The 15,001-nt window shown below is 44.1% G+C and overlaps 1 protein-coding gene across 1 annotated transcript in view; it reads left to right on the plus strand.

Annotated features, from left to right (window-relative positions):
• Positions 1–15,001, plus strand: part of HYDIN (HYDIN axonemal central pair apparatus protein) — a 280,489-nt gene that overhangs the window by 222,324 nt on the left and 43,164 nt on the right. The window contains exons 48-57 of the mRNA XM_090260317.1: positions 679–838; positions 943–1,115; positions 1,710–1,908; positions 4,411–4,510; positions 5,892–5,991; positions 7,620–7,788; positions 8,687–8,925; positions 10,093–10,210; positions 12,063–12,267; positions 12,981–13,216. Coding sequence (XP_090116443.1) covers positions 679–838; positions 943–1,115; positions 1,710–1,908; positions 4,411–4,510; positions 5,892–5,991; positions 7,620–7,788; positions 8,687–8,925; positions 10,093–10,210; positions 12,063–12,267; positions 12,981–13,216 — 1,699 coding nt within the window. The remainder of the gene's footprint in view (positions 1–678; positions 839–942; positions 1,116–1,709; positions 1,909–4,410; positions 4,511–5,891; positions 5,992–7,619; positions 7,789–8,686; positions 8,926–10,092; positions 10,211–12,062; positions 12,268–12,980; positions 13,217–15,001) is intronic.

Raw genomic sequence — 15,001 nt, forward strand, 5'->3', positions numbered from 1 at the left:
CTATGGTGCCTCACTTTCCTGACCTGTGCTATGATCTCTGAAGATGTGCATCTTTACTGTCGTCTCTTGTACTTTTCCATGGTTCCTTTCCTATTTGGTACCATTAACTGAGCAGCTTTTAGTGCCCAGGCTGCTTGACTTTGTGGCTCTGTCCCTAAGGTACTAGGAAATAGAGCCTTGTAACAGCAAACTATGTGAAATGAATCCATGGAGGAACAGTAACATCCCATTTAGGTGTAAAAGGCGCTGTATGAGGTCATCTCTAAGACAGATGTGAAATATATTACTAAGATGATCATCTCTTCCGAGAATGTAAGCACTGGGAATGACAGAGCTGTATATTTCTCAGAATTCTTTGCAATAGTAACTACCATTCACGGGGCATTTGATACCTGCAGCTGACCTAAGAACACTGGGTGCACTATTTCGTTTAGTACTCACAGAAATCCTAAGAGGTTCATCATCCCATTTTAGAGATGAGAGGACCAAAGCTTGGGGCAGGTCACAGCTGCAAGTCTTCACAAAAGCTTGTGTCTTAGCCAACCTGCCACTGCCTCAGTGTAACCACACTGTCCTTTGGAATTGTCTTGAACCTCACAATTTCCTCTTCCACCTGAGCTCTTAGTCAATGCTCACACCCACATCCCTAATGTATGCCTAACTTTTGTTCATTTCCAGGTACAAGTCATCCTTGTTCCCAGGCAACATGGAGACACTGACAATCCTGAACAATTCCCCAATGGTCGCAGACATGTTCTTCTGTTTCCAGAATGATGTCAAAGCAAACACCTACTTCCTGGAACCCATGAACATGAGTCTAAAACCCAATGAAAAGCAGGTACAGCCGCATGGAAACCAGTCCACCAGGGCAAGGCTTCCTTGGGAAATTTGAGGCCTTGACGTCCTCAGTGTAAATGTACTTTGTTCTGACTCTTCCCCTAGGTGCTGAACGTATGGGCCTACCCTACGGCAGTTGGTGTCTTTGAAGACAACATTGTCTGCTGCATCAAGGAGAACCCAGAACCAGCCATCTTCAAATTAAGCTGCCAGGGAGTCCGCCCAGAACTGGAGGTGGAGCCCAAGCAGTTGCATTTTGATCGGCTTCTGCTACACAGGTCAGATTCTCGGTGACACCAGGACTAGAAGGGACTTCAAAGAATATTTAGTTGTAGGCTGACCAACCCATCCTGATTTACTCAGGACTTTCCAGGCTTTAGCATGTTAAGTCCTGCATAATGGAAAACTTCTGGTCCTATGCAAATCAGGATGGTTAGTAACCATGTTGAGTTAAATTAGGTTCAATGGCTGGACCTCAGCAGGTCAAGGTACCCATGCCCAACATCAGCTGCCAAAATGTGTGCATATTTGCTTTTTTCTCATAAGAAGGACTTGCTTTTTTCAGATTCTCAAAGCAGTCCAGTATCCTAAAGAATAAGAATCTTTAGCCTAGAAATTAGAATACAAACAGAGAACTTTAGACCAAAACTAGAACTTAATATTTATTCACTGGAATCTATGGGGCTGCTGGAACAGAATATTGCTATGATATGAATCCTGCATTCTTTGATCAATACCATCAGGCCCCATTCCCTGATGAACACCGATTAGTGAACTAAACAATAATCAAAGTAACCACAACTACAATATCTGACCTGCCATAATAAATCAGAATCATTTGAAACTGACAAAACGTCTTTCGGTCTCTGCAGAAAAGAATCCAAAGTAGTTCTTCTGCGCAATGTCACACCCCTGCCCGTGGCCTGGAGGATCACCAACCTGGAGCACCTGGGCGATGACTTCACCGTGTCCATGACGCAGGGCACCATCCCCACCAAGAATGAGTACAGCCTGCAAGTGCACTTCCAACCCTCCAAGCCTGTCAACATTAGGAAGGCCATTCGGTTGGAGGTGAGGCTCCACCCGTCTTCAGACTTGGTCGTCAACACATGTACACATTGGGTTCCCTGACGCACACACACACATGTTACCAACACACAGGCTACCAACACACACACTACACATACAACACTGTCAACACATACACACTACACACACACTATCCACACACATACTACCAACACATATACACACGAAGCCAGGTCCCCCTATTACACGATCCCACTTAATCCCCATCTGACAACCCCCAACCCACAATATTTGCTCTGCACACACTGTAAGCTCCCTGGAGGCAGTCTTGTTTATAGCTGACTTTCTAGTGCTAAGAACAGAGAACTCAATCAATGCAGAGAGAATGAGTAGTAAATGACTGAATGAATGAATGAATGAACAAATGAGTGGTATTACTGTCCCTAGGTGAGCATCAGATTCCTGATTTCATTCCCCAAACTCAGTCACCCCTCAGATTCCTATCTCAGGAAATGTCACCCTCCACCCCAGTTGCTCCCACAGATACCTAAGAATCATCCTCGATTCTCCCCTTTTCCTGATGGCCTCCCCTCCAACCACATCCTCCAACAATTCTTGTCAACTCTGTCTCCCAGCATGTCTCCTGCCCATCCACTTCTGTCTACACTGCCTCTACCGCCCTCACCCGGTCACCTGCCGTGTGTCTCATCTGGACTTTGCAGAGGCCTCCTAACTGGTTTCCCTCTTCACATTGCCCATGGTGTCCAGAGAGATCGTGGAAATGTGGCTTCCAGCTATGGTGAGAGTGAAGCCCCTCGTCCTCACCTGCTTCGGAAGCCCCGCCTGCCTCCATATCTGCATCCCACTCCACCCTCGCTCTCATCCATTGGCTCCTGTCACATGGTCTCTCAACTTTTCCTGTTGTCCTTCGGCTCTGTGGGGAGTGGCTCCTGCTTTAGGATACACGAAACAGCACTGTTTCAACAGGGTTCCTTTAAACATCCCACCAAGGGAATTTTCTGTTTGTGCAATGATTCAGTCTGCCTTCTATCCTTCAGAGCCCTACCCCTTTCTGATGTTTTCCTGTTTCTTTTTTTACTAATGTGAACTCTGTTAGGGCAAGATCTCTCCTGACTTGTCCATTATCTGTATTGGTTTCCTAAGGCAAACTGAGTGGCTTAAAACAACAGAAAGTTACTCTCTTATGGTTCTGGAGGCCAGAAGTCTGAAATAGTGTTGTCTGCAGGGCCGTGCTCTGTCTGAAGGCCCCAGGCAAGAATCCTTCCTGGGCTCTTCCACCTTCTGGTGGCTCCAGGTGTTCCTTGACTGGTGGCTGCATCACTCCAATCTCTGCCTCCATGTTCACGTGGACTTCTTCTCTGCCGGCGTCCTCTCCTTTTCTCTCTCCTATAAGGACACTTGTCATTGGATTTAGGGCTTACCTGTATAACCGAGGATGATCTCATATGGAGAGCTTTAACTTAATTACATCTGCAAAGACTGGCTCTTTTTTTAAGTAAGTCCCATTCACAGATTTCAAGGATTCAGACATGGACCTATGTTTTTAGGGCCACTATTCAACCCCCTACCTATATCCCCAGTGTCTAACACAGGCCTGAATATAGAAGACACTCATTAGAATCTGCTGAATGAAGGAATGAACAACTGTCATTGAGTTTTAATGTTTAAATAAATTCTGCAACAATCAAGTTTGTACAAACTTCTCCCTAATACCTCCAGGGACAAAAACCTTACCAATACTTCAAAGAGCCTGATTTTCCTTTGAACAAGCCTGTTAATTCTTCCTTGGGTTGACTTCAGATTTCTTCCTGTAATTTATACGAATTAATCCTGTTCTACCTTTTGGAGATGGTCAACAGATCTAATCTCTTTTATTATCTACTCATGACAGTCCTTCAAATAGCTGAAAACATGTATTGATGGATTTTCCAGTCCACAAATGTGTATGAGTCCAGAGCTGATAGTCAAAATTGTTAACAACAGTCTCCACACAGCCACAGATCTCTGCACAGTGAACCCAGCCACGTGACCGGTGGAGGCTTCATCCTCTAGCTGCCCACTCCCAAGTGCCCTGCAGGCCAGCAGGCTCTGGCCCACTCACGCACATGCCCCACACACCCGTCCACATGCCCACTCACGCACATGCCCCACACACCCGTCCACATGCCCACTCACGCACATGCTCTCACTGACTCTCAGCTGGGTTTTCAAGTTGATTGCTCTGTGGTTTAGCTGCAAGACCGGTCCAGGTCTGGGAGCACGTGGACAGAGCTTCCAGCTACTCCGCAGCCGTCTTGGGTCCCTCCCTCCCCTTTTCCGCATTCTTATATGATAGTGTACATCAGCATTCCCCAGAGTGTTATGAAGAACACTAATCCTACCAAATGCTCAGTGAAGACAAAAGTTAAATACATTACAAAACTATTTCAATCACACTGCATGCAAACACTGTGTTACGTAAGTTCAGGCTTTAAGCACCTCGCGGGTCTTGGTTTTACTGAAGACTTTTGTTCACCTTGACAGGTTTTGGACACAGACAATCTTGTTGGAATTGTTCAGATTGAAAACATCCTGGTCCTTGCAGAATCCTATGACATCGCCTTGGACATCACCTTCCCCAAAGGTCTGTGGACCCCTTCAAGGAAAAGGTGTTTAAAAGTCACATCTTTTAGTGCAGTATAGTTCTTGTGCAGAGAAAGACTAGTAACCCAAGCCTCAGAGTGATGTTAACATTACTACAAATCTCAGTTTCTCCAACTGAAGATGACAGTGGGGGGAGGGGTCATAAACATAAAATTTCCAGAGCTCTTTTCTGAATAGTCAGCTGAAAGTGAGTATCCATCTTCCTGCCTGTATTATTTTCCTATCACTGCTGTAATAAATTACCACAAACTTTGTGGCTTAAAACAATAGAAATGTATTCCCTTACAGTTCTACAGATCAGAAAATCCAAAATGTATGTGACTAGACTAAAATCGAGGTGTTGGCAAGGCTGCACTCCTTCCTGGAAACTCTGGGCAAGAATCCATTTCCTTGCCCTTTCCAGCTTCTGGAAGCTACTCACATTCCTTGGCTCACGGTCCCCTTCCTCCACCTTCAAAACCAGGAATATTGGGTCAAGCCCTTCTCTGATTCTTCCATTTTTGTCTCTCTCTTTTACTTTTAAGAATCCTCATGATCACTAAACTCAGCCTTGAGAGAATCCAGGATAACCTCCTTATGTTAAAGTCATATGATAAACAGCCTAAATTCCATCTGATACTGTAATTCTCCATTACCATGTAAACCAGTATATTCACAGGTCCCAGTCATTAGTATGTGCATATCTTTGGGGGGTGGCATCTTTCCGCCTCCCTTGAGCATGTACTTTTCCACTATTTCTCCTTTCTCTAATAGATCTCCTTCTCAGCAAGATTCATAGAATGTTAGAGCTACATGTTTGCCTACATATCATTAGTGTTATGTACAAAGATATTTATTACAGCATTATTTATAATAATGGAATATTGGAAATAACCTAAATGTCTATCAATAATGGAATATTATTGTTATAGAACTAATATTATAAATTATGGGACAACCATATCATGATGTATTATGCAACCATTAAGATCACATGGATGAGTTTTTATGTGTGGAAATGCTTATGATGTAATGCTAAGCGAAGCAATAAAAACCTATATGTAATATCCCAATTCTCTATGGTATACACTTGGTACGAATTTTTTTTTTAATACTAGAAGTTTTATCTAGTGGAAGACATAAAATGGGCAGTGGTCCTGGGATGGAAGCCAAAGGGAGCCACGCCATTGAATTGGGTGCCAACCAGTGTCTGTTGTGTGCTAAGACTCAATTATAAGACATTTTTCTAGCCACAATGTTTCCAGAAAACAAATTTTCTGAAGTTGTCATTGTGGATTTTCCATGTGAACTTCAATAAGAAATTCTGCTTCTCACTCCCATGTCCACCCACCTCTCCCCACCCTTGGCCCTGGCCTCTGCAGGAGCTGAAGGAGGCCTCGATTTTGGGATTGTCAGGGTCATGGAGGAGGTGAAGCAGCCCCTGCAACTGAAGAACCGTGGGAAATATGAGATCATGTTCAGGTAACCTGGAAACATCGGATATGTGGATGTCTGCATCCACTCATGGGGGGAGGAATATGTGTGGGAGATTTTTTATAAAAGAAAGATTGAGGAAATCATAAGAACCATCTCTGCTTTCAGCCTCTCCTGATTTCAATGACTGGAATTCTGAGGGAGCAGAAATTCTCACACTGCTCTCAACTCTGTGTCTTTACGGAAGTCCTTTAGGGCCCTCTGAACGCACCTGGAGCCACAGGGTCCTGGGGTGGGGGGAAGAGACCAAGATGGAGAGGTTGTGAGGAGGAGGTGCTGGCGTGAGGGGAGGTCCTGGGGTGGAGGGAGAGGTGGGGAACACCTGACCTCAAGCTGTCCTGCTCTCCTTCCAGCTTCTCTGTGTCATCAGTTGGCATTCTACATAAGATTTCATGTGGAGAAGAGATATTCCAATTTTCTTTTTTAATTTTAAGAACCACTATATTATACATTCTAAATGGCAGCCTGGTGGGATAGAGGTCCAGCTTGTGCTCATCTCTTCCAATTAAAAATGAAACACTGAATAAGGGAGTTTCCTCATAGAGGAAAGGGTGGTACTGGGTGGAGGGAGGGAGGGGGTCACTCAGGAGGGGTCAGTGCCAGCACTCATGGCCAATCTATGTCTATGCAAGACCGTAACTTCCCCCAGAAGAATTCATAGTTGGTCAAGAGACTTCCCCTCACAGACTTGGCAGAAATTCAGTATATTCATGAGAGTGTTACTTCAGCTCAGAGAATGCTCAAATTAGAGAGGTCCCACCTCCATACTACCATTAGTTAGAACTGTGTATTGAAATAAATACAAATCAAAGCTTAACAAACCTAGACGAAAGCCACTGGCACTTAGGAATTAATGCCAAATGTAATTGCGCCTGTTTGTGAGTTTTATTTCAGATTATGACAGTCTTAGATCTGCTCTTTTAGGGTGCATGGAATAGAGTCACCCTCAGCTTGAAACAAGTGATGACGGGTTTGTGGGGAGAGGTGAGAAAGTGCAGGCACCCTGCATGCAGCAATGGAGTGACCAGATCTCCTGGGGCCTGGGGATGACATTTGGGTCCCCACAGCAACTCCAGGTGTCCCACCTCAGCATAAGTTCCTTGCTCCTTCCCCGTCCTCCTGCCATTCTCAGGAGTCAACTTGTCTCTGTGGTATCTCACCTCACCCCTGTTGGGCCACAACCACCCTTTCCAAGTGCCTCTGCCCCGCCTCCTCTTCTTCCTTAGGTCCCCTGTCTCTGCCTCACTGTTCCTTCTATGTGTGCTGCATTCCATCTCAAAAAGGGGTAGGAGGGAGAGAGGGAGGGTAGGAAGGAGAGAAATAAATTAATGTCATTGATCCTTATCCAGCATCAAGTGTCCCTGTTGGACAGAGATCTCCTGCAAGGACACCACCTGACCACAGGCTAGAGATGGCTACCTTTGCCTCAAGCATCAGTCCCTGGCCCGGTCAATCCTGGCTAAGGAGAGGTGGCCACCCAGTGCAACATACAGTTGGCACTGCTAGGCAGAGTAAACAGGGCCGGAGACATGGCACTTAACAATCTAGAGTCTCCTCTCTAGTATCTTGGGCTCCCTGGATAAAGACTTATACTAACCTTTTTTCTTGTCTTTCAGCTTCTCTGTGGACTCCATAGGGTTTCCTGTGACCAATATAAATTCTATGATTTCAGTACAACCTAGAAAGGGCTCACTGGCCACAACAGAAAAGCCCACAAATGTCCACGTGTTCTTTCATTCAAAAAAGGAAGTGAAAATAGAGCATCAGCCAATCCTGCGCTGTCAGGTAAGAGGGCTCAAAGGGAGGACTCAGTGGTAGGTTTGTAGGGCTCATGTTAAAAAGAAGAGATCATGGGCCCTGGCTGGGTAGCTCAGTTGGTTAGAGCATCGTCCCAATGCACCAAGGTCGTGGGTTCAACAATCCCTAGTATAAGCACCAACCAATGAATACAGCAATAAGTGAAACAGCAAATCTCTCTCTCTCTCTCTCTCTCTCTCTCTCTCTCTCTCGTCAATAAATTAAAAAAGAAGAAGAGTCCAGGGTTTGGTCCCCAACTAGCAGGTACAGGAAGATCAGGTGAGAGGTATGCAAAGTCATTAAAAATTGAGAGTGTCAGAAAATAAATGTGAACCCTGGTCTTTGGGGAGCACCTGAGACCAGGAAGCTGAATTTAGTCATCAAGTGCAAAGGAAGAGTGGGGAAGTGAAAACAGAGGGCAAGTTGGTCTCTGTCCGTGATTTTTAACTGGTATGCCACAAGAATTTTTAAAACATGCAGTAACTATTTAGTCAAGGGAACTGACCTCTTTTCTCTTAGATTATCAAATTTAAAGGTGACAATAGCCAACACAATAGCCATTTGGTATGGATGAATTAAAATTATACATTTTTTGTCAAATTGGCAAAAAGTATATTTTTTGGTGTGCTGCAAAATTTTAGTAATTAGCTTATGTGTGCCATGAGAGGGAGAAGGTTGAAAATTTGCTGGTCTGTGTTGGTGCATGGCTAGTACATAGTACATTTTATGTTAGTATTTGCTAATATCGTTGGTGCAATAATATAAAGAGAATGAAATGAACTTGGCTTCATGTCAATGACAAAAATAGGGAATGAATTAGACAGTCATCAGAATTCTGGAACAATGCCATTGGCTCATGTCTTTCCAATCCTTCTTCCCTTTCTAGATCATTGAGCCCAATATCGCAGAAGGAGGTGAAATCATTGCCAGCATCCCAATTAAGTTTTCTGTGAATGCAGTGTTCTCCAAATACAACATCAGCCCCTCCTCCATCATCAACTTTGGGGCTTTAATCTGTGGCACTCGTAAAAGTACCACCTTCACCATAGAAAATCAAGGTGTTACTGACTTCAAGTATGGCCTTTATAGGATGACAGGGGTGAGCGCCATTCATCAAAAGAAAGTGTAAGACAAGTATTTGCTTAATTCATGCCATTCCCTGGTTAATTAGTGCTTTACATTTTACAAAGAATTTTTATTTATTTTATCTAAACTCACCCAATTCCCTGTTGTGTTGTGTATGAGGTTATTAAGTAATGACTCATCCAAGATTATGCAAGAAATCACCAGCAGATCTCAGTTCTGAATCCACTCTGACTCCAGATTTCACACACTTTGTAACTAATTGACATTTTAATTAATTAAAATTTTTATTAATTAATTTAAAATTAACTTTCTAATAAATTGTGTTAAATCATATATACATACAGCTTTACATTGTTCATAATTGTTTTATATTTTTGTGGATATCCTCTTTCATTTTGGCAAAGTTTTAATGTATTAAGAGCTTTTTGGTTAAACTATCTAAAGTCTTTTTCTTCCAAATTTAATTTCAATCTAATTTTTTTATTTTATAATAATTTAATAATGTTTATCTATAGATATAATATTTTTGTGTTTTGCTTTAAATTGTTTTTATTTATTTTAGCATACATAAATTCATGCAAAACACTCAAAAGACTATAGAACTTCAGTTGTTCTGGTCATTCAGCAAGTGAATGCTCAAATATATAAATCTCTCAAAAGTTCAAGATTGCACCTCAAATGCATTTGAATATTTTAGGGGAACTAGCCTCTAGGCAAACTAATTATTGGATAAACTAGCTTCAAGTGAAGTGGACAGTTACCAAAACCTGGGTTGTGCTATTGCTTAAACTAAGTTTTTAAAATACCATGACTATAAACATTAAGAAAAGGGACAGAATTTAATCTACTTGCCATTTCATTTTTTTAAGTGAGATCAGGTAAAAGACTTGATGTTTACAAATAATTTCTACACACTGCTTTCCAATGAACTCAAGTTAACATTTAAAAATTATTATTCTCTTGAAGTAATTTTCAGTGTCCTTATCAATCATGTAATATGTACAATTACTGTATAATTTTCTCAGAATTGTTAAGAGTTTGGCAGTGATGAATGCTGACTATGCTACGCCAATGCCCTCTTGGGAAAAGAAGGACCCATGTCCCATTCCTAGGAGAAGGTATCAAACCTTGCAAGCAGACAGACAGGCGGTGTTTGATGTCATCACCCCAACCGAAGGGTGTACTTACTCTTGCTTCTTTAATCAGAGTCAGCCATATTAGGCATGCAAGATCCCGGGAAAGTGAGAGCTTCTACAAGACTGGCCCTTCCAAAGCAACCAAGCTCTCTGAGTCTGTTCAGAAAGAACTAAGCACCACTAACCAGGTAAGTGCCCTTTCCCTTGTCCACAGAAACCATGTAAAGCCAAGTTTCAACTAGTTCTTGCAATGTTACCTTTCTAGGATAGCAGGATTTGAATCTACTGGCGGGAATATTAAGTAGTATATTGAAATACCACTTTTAAGACAAGCTATTGACTTTTAATTTGGATATCCTCTTTTGCTTTAAATCCTTCATTGGCTCCATACTGCCTTTAAATTAAATTTCAACTAACTCTCTCTCTCTCTCTCTCTCTCTCTCTCTCTCTCTCTGTGTGTGTGTGTGTGTGTATGTATACATATATATATATTTTTTTAGTTAAAACCCTTTTGTCTATAAGAAACAGAAACCCATTTAGACTGGCTTATATAAAAGGAGATTTGAAGACTGCTTCTGATAAAATGAAGTAGAGATACTTTTCCCTATTCTTCCCAACCACGTACAACTAAAAAAACCTGGACATTATGCATAAAACAGGTGGAGAGAAAAAAATCAGACCAACTAGGGTCCTTGGGACCCAGTGAACAGCACAGTAGTGAGTTCCCTGAGTTTTCTTTTTGCCTCATGTATCTCATCTGCATACTGAAGGAGCCAGCAACCCAAACCCATCACCAGGCACAGATCAAGAAAAGGCCCCAAGGGAAGCCTGTTCCCACTAGCCTAAGGACCAGGAAAAGAGCGGCCTAGCAAGACAGAAAACCTCAGGAAAAAAAATTGTTCCGTTACAGTTGAACATGACAGAAAATCTATGATCTTACCCCACCAGTGCTAGCGAAGGACAATAGGAAGACTTTCACCCTCTCCACACCCCTTGCCAGAGTGGTGTCCCGAGAATGTCCAGTAGGTAGCCAGGAGTTCATTAGCTCGCACCACCTCCACCATTGTTAGCGGAGACACCACAGGAGAGCCTTCATTTCACCCAACCCAGTGGTAATGTGATGCTCCTCTAAGCCCCCCTGTGGAATCCCTACCCCCTGGCATCAACAGAACAGTAAAGAAGGGCTCCTCCCCTCCTTGCCAGGGAGGCATCAGTTGAGGACTAGTGGGAAACCAGAACTCCCACCCTTGCCTGGCAGTAATGAGAAGTCTGAGTGGGAAATTTGGACTATCCCCGCCCCTCGCCGGAGGTAATGAGGCAGCGTACCCCGCCCCGCCATAGTGGTGTCAGAGGAAGCCAGGTCACTGAGAAGGTTTAAGTAAGATTCAGAGCCTCATAATACTCAAAATGTGTAGGTTTCAACTGAAAATCACTTGTCACATCAAGAAGCAGGAAAATCTCAAATTGAATGAAAACAGACAATCAATAGATGCCAACACTGAGATGACAGTGATGTTAGAATTAGCTGACAAAGATATTAAAGCAGCCAACATAAAAATACTTCAGAGAGCAATTCCAAACACACTTTGAAAAAATGAAAACATAGTCTCAGCAAAGAAAGAGAGGCCATAAAGAAGACCAAATGGAGACTCTGGAATGGAAAAAAATAAATAACCAAAATTTAAATTTTAATAAAGCGGTTCAACAACAGAATGGAGAAGAGAATCCCATCTGGATAAGTGTTGTACGATGTGGAACATGTCCGTCTCCCGAAACCCCTGTTCAATCCTGATTGGTCAAAGCAAAAGGAATTCTCTCTGTGCTTCATCAGAGATCTTGCTGGGAAAGAAGCACTGAGAGAGCCCATCCCTGAAGGCCCCTCCTTCCTCTAGGAGAAAAGAAGAGCTGGGGCCCAGAGAAAGCCTCTGGGGGAGTCCCCACCAGGTGTTCTTGACGCCATCTCACGACTCTGGTGGAAGGGCTCAGACTCCATCACTCACTCTGCCTCCACCCCTCCCCCAATCCCACTGTTTTCTACAGGCTCGCTTCACCCATGGCATGTTCACCGTGTACCCTGGGTATGGCTCCATCCTTCCTGGAGGAACGCAGACCATCACCGTTGACTGTGTGGCTGACCCCGTGGGCAGGTGTGAGGAGTTTATAGCTATTGATATCTCTGACCGAGACCCAAGAGACCATCCTACTGGCATTCCTTACAGCCTGTTGGCTGAAGCCTGTCTACCAGGTACTGAGCACTAGATGGGACAGCACCCCTTAAAAGACCTTCCCCTGTAATACCCCTGCCCCAGGCACATGTCTAGCAAACATGACTGGTCTGCTACCTTTGGGACCTTAGAACTTCCTCTAATGTTTTCAGCCATGTTTTTCCTTAAGGTCTTATAAGGCATGCACACCTAGAAGAAGGTGTGTAGCTTTAAACACCTAGTGTTCTTGAGTTTGGTCTGAGATTCTTAGATGACTAGTGTTCTCTGGGAATCATGGTGTGATGGAATATAGTACAAGCCCCAGAACCACAGAATCCTGCTCACGGCCAGGTCACTCCCTGTGGGCAACGTATACACAGAGAACAATGGTCAGTGGCTGAGAGTGCTATAATTTTAACCCAACAAAATCTCAGATGAAGCACAGAGAGAACTTTTGCTTTGGCTAAAGGCACCCTGCAGCCTCGCACCAAAGTGAGCCAAATGCCTCTTGCTTTCTTAAGCCCACCCCGGATCCCAATCTTACCCCTCCTAAGCACTGGGAGGAAATGTGGTTGGGGTCTGGCGACACACAAGAGCAGTACAAAAGAAGATACAATGGAATGTGTCCCATTACACACCCTCTGCCTTTCCTCTATGACTGTCCTCCGTCAGGGTCCACACCCCCAAAGGAGGAATTAGATGAGCGGGAATCGGGCTGTCAGGCCTCGTCTCACAGTCTCCCTCCGCTCCCCAGCTTTCGTGACTGACAACAATGCCTTGATATTTGAGGAGCACCAGATCTGTAGCAGCGCCAACCTGTACAACATGCTGCAGACCACAGAGACGGGGGGGCTGTTTGTGGAGGATGAGAATAAGTTCATCTTCAGCAATGTCCTGGTGGGCCATCAGGCTAAGGCTCGGTACAAGATCAGCAATGTAGGAAAGATCGCCTGTGATGTGAATATTGTACTTAAGCCTGTCTCCAACAAGGTGAGCAGCCCCATTGGGCCCCCGCCGCCATGGTTGGCAGAAAGCCAGGGAGAGAACTCCTGGAAACCCCTGCTCTGGTGCCTCTGTACATGAGTGAGGATTATCTGGCACTCAGGCCAAGTTCTGGGAGGGAACTGGGCAGTTTCCTCTAGGCCGAGAGCCACACATTTGTCCCAGTGGATGTCTCCTCTGGGTCCTTCTGTGGTACACTGCCACACAGGAATGAGCAACTCAGCCACCCATCAAACACTTCCTGTGTTTCTACAATAGGCCCAGTATTGTAGGAGAGCCCAGATCAGTGCCAACTCAGACAGGCTGTCTCAAATCACACCCATCTGGTGGAGATTTGGGTCATGTCAGATTGTAAGGATAAAGTGAAATGCTAAGCATTTATTGAGCCCCTGCTATGTGCTAGACACTGTGCTAAATGATTTACATCTGTTGGCCTCATTTTATCCTCACAATGTTTGTATCATCAGACTTTGTATTATTATCCCCATTTTACAGTTAGAGAAATTGAGGCTCAGAAAAGCTAAATTTTCTCCCTAGGTCCCAGAGCCTAGGGATATAGGGCTAGGTTTATAGCCAAGCTTCATTTGCATGCAAGGTAAATAATAAGTGCCCATCTCAGGGTTTGCCAGACTTGAAACTGCATTCCCCTCTAGGTCAGACCACACTGAGATCCTTTTTCCTCACAGTGGAATAGAAAATTCAGGGTGCCAAGAGAGAGGGCCAAGTCAGTAGGTGTCATTCACCCTCAGTTTCCAATCAGATGTGCTACACATGTTACCTAGTCTTATCTCAGCTCCTCAGTTCCCCCCAGAAGTGGAATCTTGGCCCAAATGGTCCTAGTGCCCAAGAGCTGTCATTGTTCACATGGCTGCTGGGCTGGTGGTGGGGAGGTTACCCGAGGGTGGGCCTAGCCTAGAGCTGAGAATAGCATATGCATTCCCGGGGACTGTCACCCACTGCAGAGGGGCAGGGGTTGAAAGACTATCTAATTTCTCCTATGACTTCCTTCAGGTCCTGGTGACCTCCAGTCATTACTCTCTGACCTTATTTGGGACAGAGGGGCAGCTCTCTTCCTATTTTGTACTAAAAACATTAAGATGTGAGGAAGCCTGATTTCTAAACAACAATAGGTTTCTAAGAGAGGATTTTCAGACACTATATGTTCTCCCCTGGAAAGAACAAAGAAAACTTAGTGCCTGCAGATTAAGAACAAGAGGAAATAGTCAGTCTTGAATCCCACCTGCCTCCCATGAGAATAAAAGATCCATTTGTGGCCATGCCAGGGCTTCCTATAGTCTTCCCAAAAAATTTCCACAAGATGGGAACAGATCAAGTGCTATGGGAGGCTGTTCTAGATAAAGCTCTTGGAGTTGCAAGGAGCAGAAACCCACTCAAGACAGGCCAAACAAAGGTTTGCTCCCGTGAGTCAGAACCTCAGACAAGGGCAGGACACACCATGCAGCCAGAGCGCTGTGGGATTGGAACTCTTACCTGAAATTCAACTTCCAGAAGACCATAAAGGCTCTGTCCATCCTTCAAGGGCCACAGATTTTTTTACTCACACTGTCTCTGTTGTTCCATTCTCTAGTCTGGCTTCCATTTTGACTCTCCATCAGCAACTCCCAAAGATCTTTCTCTGGGCATCTTAATTTAGTTCAGAGAAACAGAGACAGAGATTGATGTCATACTTAGACCTGGATTAGTTCATCCATTTGAGTCAAAGTTCACAGGTCAAGCCAAATACAGCCAGTTATTGCTGATAGATGGGTCTCA

This window comes from Furipterus horrens, unplaced genomic scaffold (genome assembly GCF_987537825.1).
Source record: "Furipterus horrens unplaced genomic scaffold, mFurHor1.1.pri manual_scaffold_13, whole genome shotgun sequence".
Lineage (NCBI taxonomy): Eukaryota > Metazoa > Chordata > Mammalia > Chiroptera > Furipteridae > Furipterus > Furipterus horrens.